At 38.1% G+C, this 15,396-nt stretch overlaps 4 protein-coding genes across 4 annotated transcripts; 3 read left to right on the forward strand and 1 right to left on the reverse strand.

The window, feature by feature from the left end:
* Nucleotides 1-5,190: 5,190 nt before the first annotated feature.
* Nucleotides 5,191-7,444, forward strand: LOC145238736 (beta-catenin-like protein 1). The gene has a single exon (XM_080101987.1). The coding sequence runs from the start codon at nt 5,254-5,256 to the stop codon at nt 7,099-7,101; it is 1,848 nt and encodes a 615-aa protein (XP_079958113.1). The 5' UTR covers nt 5,191-5,253; the 3' UTR covers nt 7,102-7,444.
* Nucleotides 7,425-9,834, forward strand: LOC145238735 (sphingomyelin phosphodiesterase 4-like). Its single transcript, XM_080101986.1, has one exon. It carries the CDS (start codon nt 7,486-7,488, stop codon nt 9,691-9,693), a length of 2,208 nt encoding a protein of 735 aa, XP_079958112.1. The 5' UTR covers nt 7,425-7,485; the 3' UTR covers nt 9,694-9,834.
* A 15-nt stretch (nt 9,835-9,849) lies between these two features.
* On the forward strand, nt 9,850-12,213 carry LOC145238739 (dimethyladenosine transferase 1, mitochondrial-like). The gene is made up of 8 exons (XM_080101991.1): nt 9,850-9,913; nt 10,098-10,227; nt 10,624-10,778; nt 10,844-10,952; nt 11,220-11,371; nt 11,440-11,559; nt 11,698-11,825; nt 11,885-12,213. Exons 1-8 carry the CDS (start codon nt 9,878-9,880, stop codon nt 12,150-12,152), a joined length of 1,098 nt encoding a protein of 365 aa, XP_079958117.1. The 5' UTR covers nt 9,850-9,877; the 3' UTR covers nt 12,153-12,213.
* Nucleotides 12,214-12,378: 165 nt separating this feature from the next.
* Nucleotides 12,379-15,346, reverse strand: LOC145238740 (inactive hydroxysteroid dehydrogenase-like protein 1). The gene is made up of 6 exons (XM_080101992.1): nt 14,932-15,346; nt 14,270-14,375; nt 13,802-13,967; nt 13,563-13,736; nt 13,281-13,508; nt 12,379-13,212 (listed from the first exon to the last, which is right to left on the reverse strand). The coding sequence occupies exons 1-6, from the start codon at nt 15,155-15,157 to the stop codon at nt 13,105-13,107; spliced, it is 1,008 nt and encodes a 335-aa protein (XP_079958118.1). The 5' UTR covers nt 15,158-15,346; the 3' UTR covers nt 12,379-13,104.
* Between the last annotated feature and the right edge of the window lie 50 nt (nt 15,347-15,396).

Genomic DNA, 15,396 nt, shown 5'->3' on the forward strand with positions numbered 1-15,396 from the left:
GGGTTAACAAACACGATTTTCCGCGAAACTTAAAACTTGCCACTCGTGTTATTTTACTTCCGTGCCATCTGTTCCAATTCAAAGTCTGATATTTTCAATTCAAACGGACTATTTTTTTGGTGGAGTCTTTCCCAACATAAGCTTCTGCAGGAAATAATACCAAACCGCAACAAAAACAACAAACAGAGTTTGTGGGTCCTTCAGTTCATCATCATATCTGCTTACGCGACAACTGCCAGTTTAACATTAAGTCAAAATATTAAGTACGCTCCGTGTTACTGATTGGGGTCGAGCGTTTGTTGCTTTGTAACGTTGAAAAACTCTCACTCACCGGAATAACGTCATTTTGTGTGATTTTAAACAAAACTGTTCTTCAACGTCAATTGGTTTAACATAAAACTGACATTTACAACTTCATTGATTTAATTATTATTGCCCACATGAAGTTGTTATCGCACAAAATAATTTGCTGCGAGGGTTTTTACTTTTTTTGTTGGACGTTTTTCCGTTCTATTAATTAACGAATCAAAGTCATTTTAGCAAATTTTTTACAGTTATTAATAGTCAACGAGCAAACTATAACAAAGGTTGAAAGCCCAGGCAATTTTAACCGAGAAATTCATCTCTGTTTCGCTGCAAAAACAAATGCCGCATGCGCCGGTTAAGCCTGTGGTTAAGATGTTAAGTTTCTCCGGCAATCATTTCGCGTAACTGGGCAAAGTTGACCTGGTGAAGAAACCTCAGTAATTGACACAGAGCAATTAAGTCTGTTACTATTTTTGGAATAATTATACCGCGCTCAGCTATAGTTAGAATATAATTGCAGCCTGACAAACGGACTATCGAAATTCCGACAGGATTGGTTGGGTCTTCCATGAAAATTGAACCGCAAATCAAGTGAAATTTGTCCGTTATCTTTGTGTTTAACACTAATTGTTCATCTTATATTTTTTCAACCACATCAACTGTTTTTAAATGCCAACATATAAAAACGAAAACTAATTATTTTTGAACTGGTTAAGTATGAAAAAGCGCAATATATCAAACACAGGTTATCACGTACAAAATGGTTGCTGTCTGAAACTGGTGAGCTTCGAATGTTTTTTAAATTTTTAGAATCGGAGAAATCTGTTCATATTTACGGCATGCATCAATACACTGTTACTTAATAGCACCATAACATATTGACTATTATGTAGCCATTCACAAAATCATCCAATCTTTGTCACCTAAATCGGTTTAGCTTTGTGTTTCTTAAACCTTTTTTATTCATGGTATTTAATTTTTTTACCAATAGCTGAATAAGCCCATAGGAAACACACTGCGAAAATCCATGAAATGTTAGGACTAATATAAAACTAGCCTTAAAAATGCTTAAAAGTTGCAGACAAAAGTGTCTTTATAATTTATAGTTCGATTTTTTCACAGGCACCTAAGGGTTCATGGGTTAAGTTGAATGGTGACGAAGATAACGTCATACGTAGTGACGAGAAGTTTTCGCTCCTGAAAAAAACGATTTAAATTTTTTTTTGACTTTTTCCTTCCGCGAAAGATCGTGTCAAGTATCGTCCACGGTCGGATTATCGTGATTATTTGGAGGTTGGTTGGAAGAGTATTGGGTCATGCCCTGAAAGTCCCGATGTCGTCGCAAGTATCACTGTCACTACAAACACCCCAGGCCGCCTCAAACCAATTAATCGCCAAAATTTAGCCGATTTTCCCCGAAACGTGACGAAAGCGTATGACGTCATAAGTATGCTCGTGTCTGGTGAACTCAGCGTTGAGCCAAAACCGAGTAATTAAGTCAGCAGTTGTAAACTTGGAATGCTTAAACTGGAGCGATGTCAGACACGTGGCCGCCGCAAGCAAAATTATGTTGCAATGTTTTCTTACACACTGTAAACCAGGGCTTCCCAAACTTTTTTGATCGCGACCCCTTTTATAATCTCTTTAAATTTTCCGCGACCTTTCACGGATAATATGATAAACAATGCAAAAAATACATTTGTTGTATTTATAATAACGACTAATTCGAGCGAAAACTAAAAACAACCCACCGGTACTCGGAGTCTACTACTTTACACGTCCAAACACCGATACCTTGTACGTGCTTTAGCCTTTAGTTTCTGTCACATTGTTTTGCAAATAGGCACTTATCACCTTGGACCAAGTTTAGGCCGTTGCAGTGCTTTGCAAACGGACATTAAACACTGTTGAGAAATCGTAAATTTATTATATATTTTTACCAGAGAAAGTTATTGCGCCACACAATACTTAAACGCTAGTCTGTAACTACGTATATGTCATCTTTATGTTGCATTTGTTTCAAACGACATTTGTTCGATTAATGGCGTCACTACATGCGCGTTGCGCTAAAATCCGACGTAAAACCGACGTTACTTGTACAAAAATGACATTGTGACGTTATACAAAGGTCAAGGCCAGTGTATAGAGTACTTTCTGCAAAATTGGTACAGCTCTCTGCGACCCCTCAAGTTTGTTAAGCGACCCCTTCCGGGGTCGCGACCCCCAGTTTGGGAAGCCCTGCTGTAAACCATTTGGCAGCTACTTAGTTACGTTATGAAATATCCCTCCATTCTTGGCGGTTTTGCAGTCGTGAGGTGCGCTCCTTGTTAAGAGAACGCAAATCCGCACTTTATTAACCTAAACCATTAAATTCTCACTTAATTAAATTCATTTGTGCATGAAAAGCAGAATATGATGCGATTACCGGCATTTTATAACTTGTTAATCTATGACAGGCAAAACACTCTGGGTTCTGGAGTTCGTTTGATGTGAGATGTAGTTTCGCCAGTAATTCATTTACAGCAAAACATGGCAAACCTAATCCCACTTTTGTACGATGTTTTTCAGGTTTTTGCCAACGAAGCAAACCTGTTTCGAGTTTCACATTTAAATTTCCAAAATCTAAGATTACTGAAAGAATTAAATCGTGCATAAGGTGCAAGCTGGAGACCATCGGAGTTTGGCAATTGCTGCAAAAAACAAAAGTGTTGAAACTTTTGTATCTATTATTAAGTGACGTTTCGACCAAACCAGCAGAGCATTGATTACACCTTGGCCACCCGCAAGATAGTACAAGTGAAAAATAATGTCTGTAACAGCATTTAGAACTAGAGCATTACGTGGTAATGCGTCATGCGTCATTTACGGCTGGATGATGTGGTCGAACCGGCGTCCTGACCGGCAAAGACAGCGTTGTGTCTGTGTTTGTTTTCACAAAATGCGACGGTCAACTTCGGTTTGCAAGCTGACACATTCCTCTGCGTTGAGTCACGCATGTTGTATGACTGATAACATTGAACACCGCCAGGTTAGTCACCAATGTTCGGTGCTTACGTGACATGCGGTATTTCACCATTCGCTGACATTTACCGAGCAGATCGCGCCAAAATCGCTAACTCGATAATCTACTTACGTGAGCACTAATTAAACTCAGTCACGTGACTCACCGACACTGGGACCTTCATTGCCGGTTTCGAATTCGTAAGATTGAAAGAGAAACCGAAGGTTAATCCGGGCGCATAACTATCATAGCAGGTCAGCCAACTTAGGCGTTTCGTGACCCCTGACTTTTGAACGATCACGATTTTTGCGGAAAGAGGCTGCAAAATTATGAGCTGGTGTCAATCAGTGTTTCTGCTGCAATAAGATTCGGACTCAAACATCCTTTTCATATTTTTCGACCAATAATAACGACCTTTTCTGGTTTACTACATCAGATATTTAAATGCAGCTTGTCACTAACTGTTAACGTTATAAGGTACATTAATTTGCAAAGGAAAGTGATACTATAGCAAACCAGTTTTACGAGCTTCTACAAATAACTACAAATGCATTGTTTTGAGTTGGAGTAATAAAAGTAGTAGGGTAATAATATATTTGTTTTCCTTACTTTATTTGGAATCTAAAAATCACCCCAATTTTGAAATGTTTAGGTATAAGTTTATTAGACTTTGAACATTAACGCTCGTTATGTGCCCGGTGTTTTCAACCGAAATTTTCGCAACAGACAAAACAAAAAATGTTAAATTTTATTAATGTTTGGTGTGCGAGAATATTCAACAGGTCGTTAAGCTTGTCAGATGAGAAAAAATGCGCTGACGCAAAACCTGTTATATTGCCCCTTCCGAACAGCGTCACCCATTGATGGTTTTATAACGGCAAATGGGTTGTACTAAACACCGTATGATACCGCTTGGTAAACCGCATGTGACCGCATGTTATCACACGGCAGGAAGTTGTAAAGGACGTGAATATGCTTTTACGACAATTATAATTTTGTTGACTTTTGAAAGCGCTGACGGTTAGAGCTATTGGGGGTTGTAATTAAAATCTGGATTCTGGTCTAATTTACTCTTGTTGGGGCTTGTATTCTCACATTTCACACACCATACAGTATTCGAAGCGGTATTCCATGCGGTACAATACGGTATTTAGGACCACCCCTAGGCAATCAACAAACAGAAGATTTATGCGCAGTTGTCGTTTTCAGTTTTAAACTTTGATATTCATAGCAAGACCTTTACTCTTATGGGAACCAACTGCGCCCTCTCTCGTGAGGCCTGTCTTTAGGCTTGGTGCTTATTATGTGATAGCATACGGAGCTCTAGGACCCCATCTAACGGGTCCAAATAAGAATAAATATCGTAAGAATATGGAAGCAACATATCGTATTTATTCGATTGTAAGCCACGACTTGAAAACTTTTTCACTCTACTGTTTGTGCGGCTTACATTTCAATGCTCTGTCGATATTATGTCGCGTTCAAATTTTTTTGCGTGTTTAGATTATATGTCGACATACGTTCTACTGGGTACAGTTATCAACGTGACTAAAATATAAGGACAGATAGGTATAATATGTAATAACAGAAAGATGCATTATGAATCAAGTATCTTACAACATCCCAGCGTGGGGCTTACAATCAAAGGAATACGTTGCAGATAATCCCTTTTACATTAACACAGAAACAATATTACAAGGTGCTTTCCCTTGTTACAAAAACCCGCCATGTGTGTCAACATTTATTCCTGTAAAAAAACATTTGTGGAGATTACTATGAATTGTTTTGTAGACAAAAAAGCAGTAATCTAAGATAATTATTAATCAAAAGAGTAACATTTATTTTTTATTTTTCAACTTTACTGTACGTTGCTGTAACACTTACACTGTGTATTGTTGTTTTTAGTTTAATGTTTAATTATAAACAAGTAAATTTTTAAAATCAAAATGGACGTCGGTGAATTGTTGTCATTTAAGCCAGTTGTAAATGCTAAGAGAGATCTTGAAGAAGCCCCGGAAAAGCCCAGGAAGGTACAAAAGCAAAACAAATATGCAGACAAAAGCATGGAATCGGACTTGGACACATTTTTTGGGAATGCAAAACAAAAAGTGGCGGGGGAGAATCGTCACAAAAAGAAAGGACGGCTACAAATTGAGAAAATACCAGGAGAAAAAAAAGTACGGCATCAAAAGCCTGAAACTGTTGAAAATCCAACTTCATCACAAGAAGAGGAGCAAAACGTAAATGAAGAAACTGAGGAAGAGCGACAAATGAAACTCCTGGAAATGTGGGAGGAGAAAGTCCAGCAGAAGGCAGGTGAAGGGGCAGATATCGAGGAGTACGATGATCAGAAGGTTAAAAAGCTCATTCTATCATTCGAGAAGAAGGTATTTAGAAATCAGGAAATGCGCATAAAGTTTCCTGACAACCCTGAAAGATTCATGGAATCAGAACTTGACTTGAATGATGTTATCACAGAAATGAAAACCCTGGCTACGATGCCTGAACAATACCACTACCTTGTTGAGCTACGTTCTGTCAGCTCCTTGCTTGCTTTATTAAACCACGCTAACACCGATATTTCGATAGCAGTGGTGGATCTGCTGCAGGAATTAACTGATGTTGACACAATTACTGAAAACGAAGAAGGTGCAGAAGTTCTTATTGATGCTTTAATGGATGATCAAGCAGGAGCACTAGTGGTACAAAATCTGGAAAGACTGGATGAAAGTGTGAAAGAAGAAGCTAATGGTGTTTACAACTCACTTTCAGTTGTCGAGAATATGTTGGAGGTTAAACCAACTTTGGGCCCCGCATTTGCACAACAAGGACTGCTTGCTTGGCTTCTAAAAAGGATTAAAGCAAAAATGCCATTTGATTCCAACAAGTTGTATAGCTCTGAAATCCTGTCAATTCTTCTGCAGGACCATGACGAAAATCGACAACAGATGGGAGAACTAGATGGCATAGACATTTTGTTGCAACAGTTGGCTAACTTTAAACGGCATGACCCCAAAGGAGCTGAGGAAATTGAGTACATGGAAAATTTGTTTAACTGCTTGTGTTCTGCATTGCTGCTAGCTGCTAATCGGGATCGGTTTCTAAATGGTGAAGGATTGCAACTTATGAATCTTATGTTAAGAGAGAAGAAAATGTCCCGCAACAGTGCTCTTAAAGTGCTTGACCATGCTATGAGTGGCAAAGAAGGGGCAAACAACTGCTCCAAATTTGTAGACATTCTTGGACTAAGAACACTTTTCCCTATATTTATGAGACCACCAAAAAAGAACAAAAAGATTGGATCATCAACCAAGGATTATGAAGAGCACAGTGTGTCAATTGTCGCCTCCATGTTGCACAATCTTAAAGGATCACAAAGGCAAAGGCTTATTGCAAAATTTTCTGAAGGTGACTTTGCAAAGGTTGACAGATTGCTTGAACTGCATTTCAAGTACTACAACAGAATTCAGGCAGTTGACAACCGACTTGACATAGAGAAAGCGAGACTACAGCAACAGGGCGAAGAGGTGGATGATTTGGAGGAAGAGTTTTATTTGCGCCGATTGGAGTCTGGTCTTTTCACCCTGCAGCAGACTGATTATATAATAGTGGACATATGTGCGTCTGGCACTCCACAAGTCAAACAGAGAGTTCTGCAGATTCTGAACCTCAGGGGTGGATCAGTAAAAAGTATCCGAAGCATTATCAGAGAATATGCCGGGAACATGGGAAATGACAATGATTCCGCTGAGAGTGACCAACAGAGGATTATTGCATTGGCTGACAAGTTCTAGTTTGCTTGAAAAAAACAAGCTTGTCTTATTGTGTTTATTAAGTTGCGCAATATCTTTGTATTTGGTTCTAGTAGTGAAGTGTGATCCAAAACTTTTGTTTAGTGATGATTTGTCAGTTGCTGTTTCTTGTTCCCACCTAACAACGAAGGTACTGTTCCATTGAAAATAACAAATATTTGGAAAAGTATAAAATTGAGCCTTATCCTCTGCATAAAATCAAATTATATTTCTCTGATCAAGTTACATGAGTTACTTTCCCATTTTGTTTACTAAATGCTGTAAGATATTTCTGAATCCATTTAAACTTGTTACAATGGTCACTTGTAAATGTTCTGTTTTGCAGGTTTAGGAAATTGCTTCCAATTTATTGTGTGAATTGTCACAATGTTTCAGTCTGTTGAAAATGGAAATGGATTTGGACAAGCTTTGCAGAAACCTAATCTGGTAGATAAATGCAGCGAACTGACAAAGTTGATTGAGAAACATAATGTAAAAACTCTGCACCAATATTTCAGCTCAATTGTCCATCAGATCTTTGCAGTGTCCTGCCCAGGATGGAATCTACAACAGATAAACCCTAGAATTCGTCCGACTGAGTTTAATTGTGTAAAGGAGTTTCTTGGTAGGCAAGGAGCAATGCTTCGAATGGTGCACAAACTACAAAGTGATGCTAATGGTCCTTGCTATGAATTCCCGATTTCAATGTTACCTCCCTCATATCACCAAAATGCTGATCCTTCCATGCAGACTGGACAACGAATGAACACATTGCTTGGTCCATGGCCAGTAACCGTCGGATCAATGATGTTTAAAGGGCAAACATGCATTAAACTTTCTGCTTTCGAATTTTACTTTTATCATTTTGCTCGATATATTATAAATCCACCAGTGCAGATTGCAAGTCACCAACCCTTTTTAGGAAATGTGCAAAACACAACAAATGATGACAATGCTTATGGCACATTACTGGACGATTACATGTCATATTTTCTGCCACTTGATGGACCATGTCCACCTGCCTTGCAATTATCAACTTCTACTGAATCAACTGTACGATCATCACCATGGTTGTCACCAGTGAGTGGCATGCTACGAAAATCTCCTGTTAAATCTTCAAACACATTGGGAGTAACACAGAATGAAATTTGGCGTTCTGACATTTTGGTTTCGATATTGGTTGAGTTTTGGTTGGGGTTGTCTATTGTGAAAGGATCACAAAAGCTTCCATCGGAAGAAGTGGTTGGTTCGATTCGGCGATTAGTAAAACATGTTCACCACTTTTCAAATGCAAACACATTTTCTTTGTCATATTCCAACATAAATGATTCTGTTATGGAGCAGTTTAAGCTGAGGATTACTTCAAATTGTCTGCAACCAAAACTGTTTGATTTCCTTGTGTATTGTTTTGAAGTTTGGCCGTTAAGTGCCAGTTTCAGGATAGTATTGGAAACTTGGTTGAGTTATATTCAACCTTGGAGGTACACTGACACGTCAGCTCCCTTCAACAATGCTGATATGAGACTTAGCTCAAGCAGGGAAATTGCAAATGCATGGTATGGCTTCATTTCAAGAAACCTCCGGTTCTACACTAAACTCTTTGCTGATGTTTTAGCACGGTTTCTGCGGACTGATTTGAGTAACCATGCAAACTCACTACTTCTCTACAGAGTTGCAAAGATATTTTCACAACCCAACCTAATGCAGATGATTGAAGAGGCCGAAGGAGAAATTGACAAATCATTTAAATATATGCCAGGTAGTTACATTGCATCCCCGGGTATATCGAACATTAGAACCCAGGCATTTTTTTCTGACGAGCTTTCAAATCTTTGCAAACAGCTTCTGGTAGTGTGTCAGCAAGCCCTGGCCACACTTAGAAAAAACATGGACAAAGGCAACACAGACTTTAGCAGCAAAGTTTTGATGTGGATTGGATTGGACTCTTTGGCTGAGGTTGGTGGTTTATCAGGCCAGGAAGGAGCAATGAAGAAATGTGTTCAACAGTTGCAAGATGCAATGAAAATGTTGTCAGATTTGTTTGAACTGCCAATACCTGAACTTGATGATAGTATGTCCTCTTCTGTTGGTGACAAAAGCAATCCGCTAGGCCCTGATGCTGCTGATTGCGTTGTTGATGACAATGGTCAGGTCCAACTAACAGATCTTGGAAAATACCAATTGATGAACAATATCAGAAAGCTGCCAGTCCACCCTAAATGTGATCCAGAACTTCAACCGATAAGGAGTTACGAAAATGCTATGCTTGTAAGAAGCTTGTATAAAATTTCTACTGCCTTGACAAAAAAGTACAGCAAGCAGATTGACACTCTTTGTCAACGACATGATTTTGTGGGGAAATTTTGCAGATTTTACTTGCTACCATACAGTGACAGCAAAAGTCCTGCAGTAAAGAAACAATTTGACAAACCTCGTATAAGTTTGCGCTTTCTGGCTCACTACAGAACACTAGTTTACTTGTTTGTGGGCTTTGCCATTTTAAACCTTCTGGGCTATGGTTGTATCTCTTCCCTACTTTACTTTGTTTTGTTTGTGATTTTGTATTGTATTGTCAGGGTGCTTATACATGAATAAGCTTTGTATGTTACTAAAACGATAAACTTATGATGATTAAAACTGCCGGGCAAACTTTGAAATATTAATTCGTCTGTTGTTCATGAAACATATAAATTGTGTTCAATATTGTTTACTCTTTTTATACTCTGACTCAACAGATGGACATTAAGATTACTTTTTGGTAAACATTTAAACTCCAAGAATGAAGTTTTCTGCGAAGTTGTTACAACAGGCAAAGGTAAAAAGTATACTGTGTGTCTAAAATTAAAACAAAAATAATTTAAAAAGTTTGTTCATGTTTCGTTGGTAAAAAGTATTTTGTGTGTCTAAAATTTTAAAAACAAATTTGAAAGGGTTATGTTTTGTTAATACCGGGCCACAGTGGTAGAAAATAAAATTAATGAAGTAGTAATGGTTTTTAGGCCACTGTTGAGAAGATGTCTTCGTTACCAATGCCCCCTTTAGCAACAGTACAAGAATTGTTGAAACTATACAGCGTGAAAGCATCAAAACACCTCTCACAAAATTTTCTCTACCACCCTTCAGTTGTGAGTAAGTGAAAAATTAGTTTACAACCAAGTTACAATCCCTTTTTTTGTACAACATTAGGCTCACAGCATATTGAATACAGTAAGTTTTCTTCGCCATTTGATATGCATTTTACTTTACTCTGTATGTACCAGTGCTGTTGGCATAATAACCAGTGGTGGGACTCAGCCGGTTCGCACCGGTTCTATAGAACCGTCTCACGATTTTTTATGCGATCAGCGAACCGGTGAGCATTACTGGTTTCTGTCAATAGATTTTTTGTGGTACAACCGGCTGACAAAAAAATTGAACCCCACCACTGATAACAACTTATCTAAGCAGGTTCTGTTTGACTGTACAATTAAGCTGGCAGTGTTTTGTACCAATTACCCAACTCAGTATTTGAAAATGTGTTATAAGATCGTTTTGTTGCGTCTGCGGGGAAACGACTGACTGGATGTCATGTATGTGAAGTTGGACCAGGGCCAGGTTCAATTACAAGAGCTATTCTGGATCGAGGCCCAGATTCCCTTACAGCAGTGGAAAAAGATGCCAGGTTTTTTCCAATGTTGAAAGTAATATCCTCAACCTTAATGTGTCTATTGTGCAGCTATAAATAAGGCACATTTGTTTTTGTTAGTATCTGGGAGATGTAGCAGATGGACGACTGAAAATTGTTCATGACGATATCCTCAAGTATAATATGCTGGAAGCCTTTCCTCCACACTTAGCCACTGCATGGCATGAAAGTAAGCAAAACTTTTGGCATTGGGGAGCTGAACATTCTAATGTTGTGCAGCTATTGGTGACTTAATTGCTTTTCTGCAATTGTGAAACCAGGTGAAATATATAAACTCTACTGGCCCACCAACAACGTACCCTCAGCAAAGTTGGTGGTTCTGTATTTTTCCATCTTAAAAAATTACATAAAATTTACAAGTCATGTAAACTATTCAAAACCCAATCAAGGATTTTTCTGTACAAGGTTGTCAGTGAAAAATTGTTTGTTGCAACAGATCCACCACCGTTTTTCATCATGGGCAATTTACCTTTTAACATCTCCCTTCCTTTGCTGTTTAAGCTGTTCGACAACATTTCACACAGAAATGGTGTTTACAGTTTGGGGCGAATACCAATAATCATCACACTACAGAAAGAAGTGGCTGAGGTTAGTGTTTTTTGCACTTTGCACCAGTAACATATTATATCGACTCTTATAATGTATCTCACTTGCAGAGAATGTGTGCAGAACCGATGGAAGACCAACGGTCAAGATTATCAATCACGTCACAATATCTTTGCAACATTACGGAGCTATTCATAATAAACAGAGGTTCCTTTGTTCCAGCGCCAAAGGTTGGTGACTTAATTTTTTTTCTGATAATCAATTGACAGAATATTTATGCATGTATAGTAGAAATTGTTTTTGGTGTGATTCAAAACACCCTGGCTAAATTTAAGCTTTTTGCAATCAACTATCACATTTTTGTTCAGGTTGAAGTTTCTGTTGTAAAAATTTTACCCAAAAAAGAATTTGACATAAAGTTGCCGTTTCGTGATGTTGACCATGTCGTCAAGCACGTCATGCATTTTCGCCAAAAGAAATGTATATTCGGAGTAGCGTAAGTAAAAATATTTGCAAAAATAATAAACTAAACTAACACAAGTTTTATTTCTCAAGGTCACTTTTTCCTCAAACGCGCAAAGACCTAGTTGAAACAATGTTCCGATTATCTGGGGTCAACCACAACATGAAACCGTGGCATTTGAGTATGGAACATTATAGAGATCTCTGTTATGCCTTTGAAGAAATAGCTCACGACATTCCCCAGCTTAAACTAGTGGACACTTATCAACAGAAAATTTGGTTGAAACATTTTGATGAAAACGGGGATCCACGACCGGATGAAAATCAGAGCCAAGAGGACGTTGATCGCTTGTTCGTTTAAAATTTGCTTGAATTTGTATTGCACACACATGCACAGTAACAACGAAATGACAGCAACATAACATGGTGAAGTTTTAAATTATCGGCAACAATCAGGGCATAACAATGTGAACAGATATTTCATGTGCAGCTAAATCAGCACAGATCAGTTTTAGGTAATAATGTGCATAAAGTTTGGAGCCTAGCTTTAAAGCCACATTCCCAGGGAAAACACTTGTTGCAAACTAACTAATTCGGTACTACACAGTTCGAACACTGATAAAAATTGGTTTGTTAATTGTGCACCATAACAGGACAAAAATAATTGTATTCGTTTTTCATTGAGATGCAGTTTCCGAAGGCGACGTATGGACTTGAAAAAGTAGTTTGATCAAAAACTGCCAAAGAGCTTGTGTACATGAAAAACATCTAGTTGTAGACATAAACAACGAATGTTGTGATCATTAGTGCAAGGTGATGCTAAAACATCTGCATGACAATGTATTTCTCATGCACAAACTTTCTGGCAGATTTGTTTTTAATCAATATAATTAGGGTTGAGGTGGTTTAAAACTGTGAACTGTCAGGTTTGAATAAGGAAGGTTTTCCACCTGGACAAAAACTCGAATTACAAACATACATCATCGTTTAAGAGAGCATTTAGACCGAACATTAACCTACTATTTTCTCTCTTAGGATAAACTGGCTTAGTGACATTAGGACTAGAGTTCACAGCTTGAAAACGAAGATGAATATGTGGTGTCATGACCAAGATGGCTAAAAACGGATAATGCAGCATTTGTAAGCAATAAAAACAATTGCTCAATCGGCAAGGTAGACAGGAATTTCTTTTCATGCAAAAAAAAAAATCTTTTCTAGATTAAAGTGCAAAGCTATACATGCATACAAGCCCTGCATTGCATAAGTAAAAAAGACAAAATTGTAAAAAATACAACACAATAGTACACAGGAGTTTAATCAGCTTTCTTCAATTGAGCTATTGCTTCTTTTCGTAAATATTTGTGCAGCAAATGTGAAACACCGACAGAAAACCATCTTGGTGGAAGCATAATCATGTATCTCTGAAAATTGAATACTTCATTATAACTTCTACTCAATGGGTCATAATAAAAACAACATTCAACTCAACCTGTATGGTATGTGGAAAATACCCACAGTTGGTTTTGTAGTGTCCGAAAGTTTGCATGGAGTGCTCAACATAAGTTTCAGGACTCGGGGTAAATAAACTAAACCTTTGTATTGTTGGTGAGTAGGATACCATACCTGTGGCTATGTACATAGGAACTAGAGACTGTACATGCACACCATGTGGCGCAAGCTCATATGACAAGGAGTTTGAGAAGTGGTCCATAAAGTTCTGCAACGTTTAGTGTTAAATCCATAACGAGTAAAGGTTTTCTGGTAATTTTACCTTGGTTGCAGAGTACAATGCATTGAGTGGGGAATGCAGCAAACCAGCAGTAGAAGACATGTTTACAATGAGTCCTTTCCTGCGACGAATCATTCCAGGAATAACTGCATGTGTTAAAGAAACTGTGCTTGCCATGTTTACATCAATCATTGCACGAGTTTGCTTCTGAGTAAGCTGTATCCAAAAAAAACAGGTTAGATCATAAAAAATTTTAACAGCAGAAAAAGGCTTTAATTTACCTCATGAAAACTTGTTGGACCATGATGTACGCCAACATTATTTATCAAAATACCAATTTCCAGCTGATCTAGATGTTCTTGTGTTGTCTTAAAACTTTCCAAGTTGAAGTTGGAGAAATCTTGTTGAACTACCAATGTGTGGACACCGTATAAGTTTTCAATAAACCTGTGAACCAGAAAAGGAAATCATCATAATGTTTTGTTGAAACAACAAACATCCTAGTCATGGGGCGATACCAGGTTTTTAAGCGAGTACCAATACCGAGTACTCCTACTTAGTTGTATATCACTGGTTAATTTATCTGCCATGGACAGGGTACAGGTGCGCACACACACATGCCGAAAAATGTATTCTCCATGTGATAGCGAAAAAGATATACGTAAACTGGCGTAACGTCATTCCAATTTTGTGCTGTCCGAAACAAATATTGGGTACTCGTTTCATCACTAAAACATCCATCAACTAACCTTGCTTCTTTTTCAAGGTCATCAATATTTCGCGACATTAAGATAATATTCAATCCCTTGGATGCAAGTTTGTGGACAAATGCTTTTCCTATTCCTTTAGTGCAACCTGGTAAAATTAAACAACAGTGTCAGTTTAAATTGGAAGTTGTTAAAAGGTGCTCAATTTTTATCTAAGTATTATCCGGATTGCAGATGAGCAAGTATTTTGATTTAAATCCAAACACAAAACATTGAAATTGCCAGTTATATATTGCCAAAGCACTAAAGGGTAAAAAAACAGTCATGTCTGAAACTGTGGGCCCACTTCGATCACTTGGCCTGCTTAGCCTAGCACTTAGCCCGCCTCATGCAATTAAAAAAATGCGGGCATGGTTCTCGCAAGTATAAAAACTGCGGGCCCACTATATCCAGTGCTTGTCGCGTCTCTCCTAGGGAAAATCTGCAGGCCCACTATATCTAATGCTTGTCCCATCTCTCGCAAGTATATAAACTGTGGGCCCGCAGTTTTTTCTATTGCATGAGGCGGGCCAAGTGGCTCCGCAGTTTTAGATGTGACCCTAAAAAAAACTTCATATCTTTTGTGTTGATCAGGACAAATATTTAAATGATGATTTGTTGCATTTTTTTGTCAGATACAGTTGCAAAGCAATTTTCAGACCAACCTGTGACAATTGCCCATCTTCCATATTCTCGCACAAAGTTTCTTCGCTTCATTGCACGACCACAACATTTCAGACAATCCACAGCAAATGCACCAAATCGCACCGTGATTCGAAAAGTGTACCATGCTCCAACCAATATCAACACATTCGTTATATTTGCTTCAATAGTTTTGACATCAGCAGATATTTGTTCCAATAACATTTCAACGGAGTCCACCAACGCCATGGTGTCTAGAAATAAATGCTTTTCGTCTGCAATTTTAATGCATGATCAGTTGATCACCACAACCACCATCACAATTTTCCTAACGTTTCTAACTGAAACTACCAACATTTCTTGCTGAAATTTTGCTAAACTAAAAATCACATTAACTTGGGAATTTTGCAAACCATTTGGAAGTTGGATCAGTGGCTGATCGGATAAGATCGGAAAATTTCGGAACCGCGCATTTGAGAACAAGATGA

Source organism: Phallusia mammillata, chromosome 7 (assembly GCF_965637545.1).
Source record: "Phallusia mammillata chromosome 7, kaPhaMamm4.hap1.1, whole genome shotgun sequence".
Lineage (NCBI taxonomy): Eukaryota > Metazoa > Chordata > Ascidiacea > Phlebobranchia > Ascidiidae > Phallusia > Phallusia mammillata.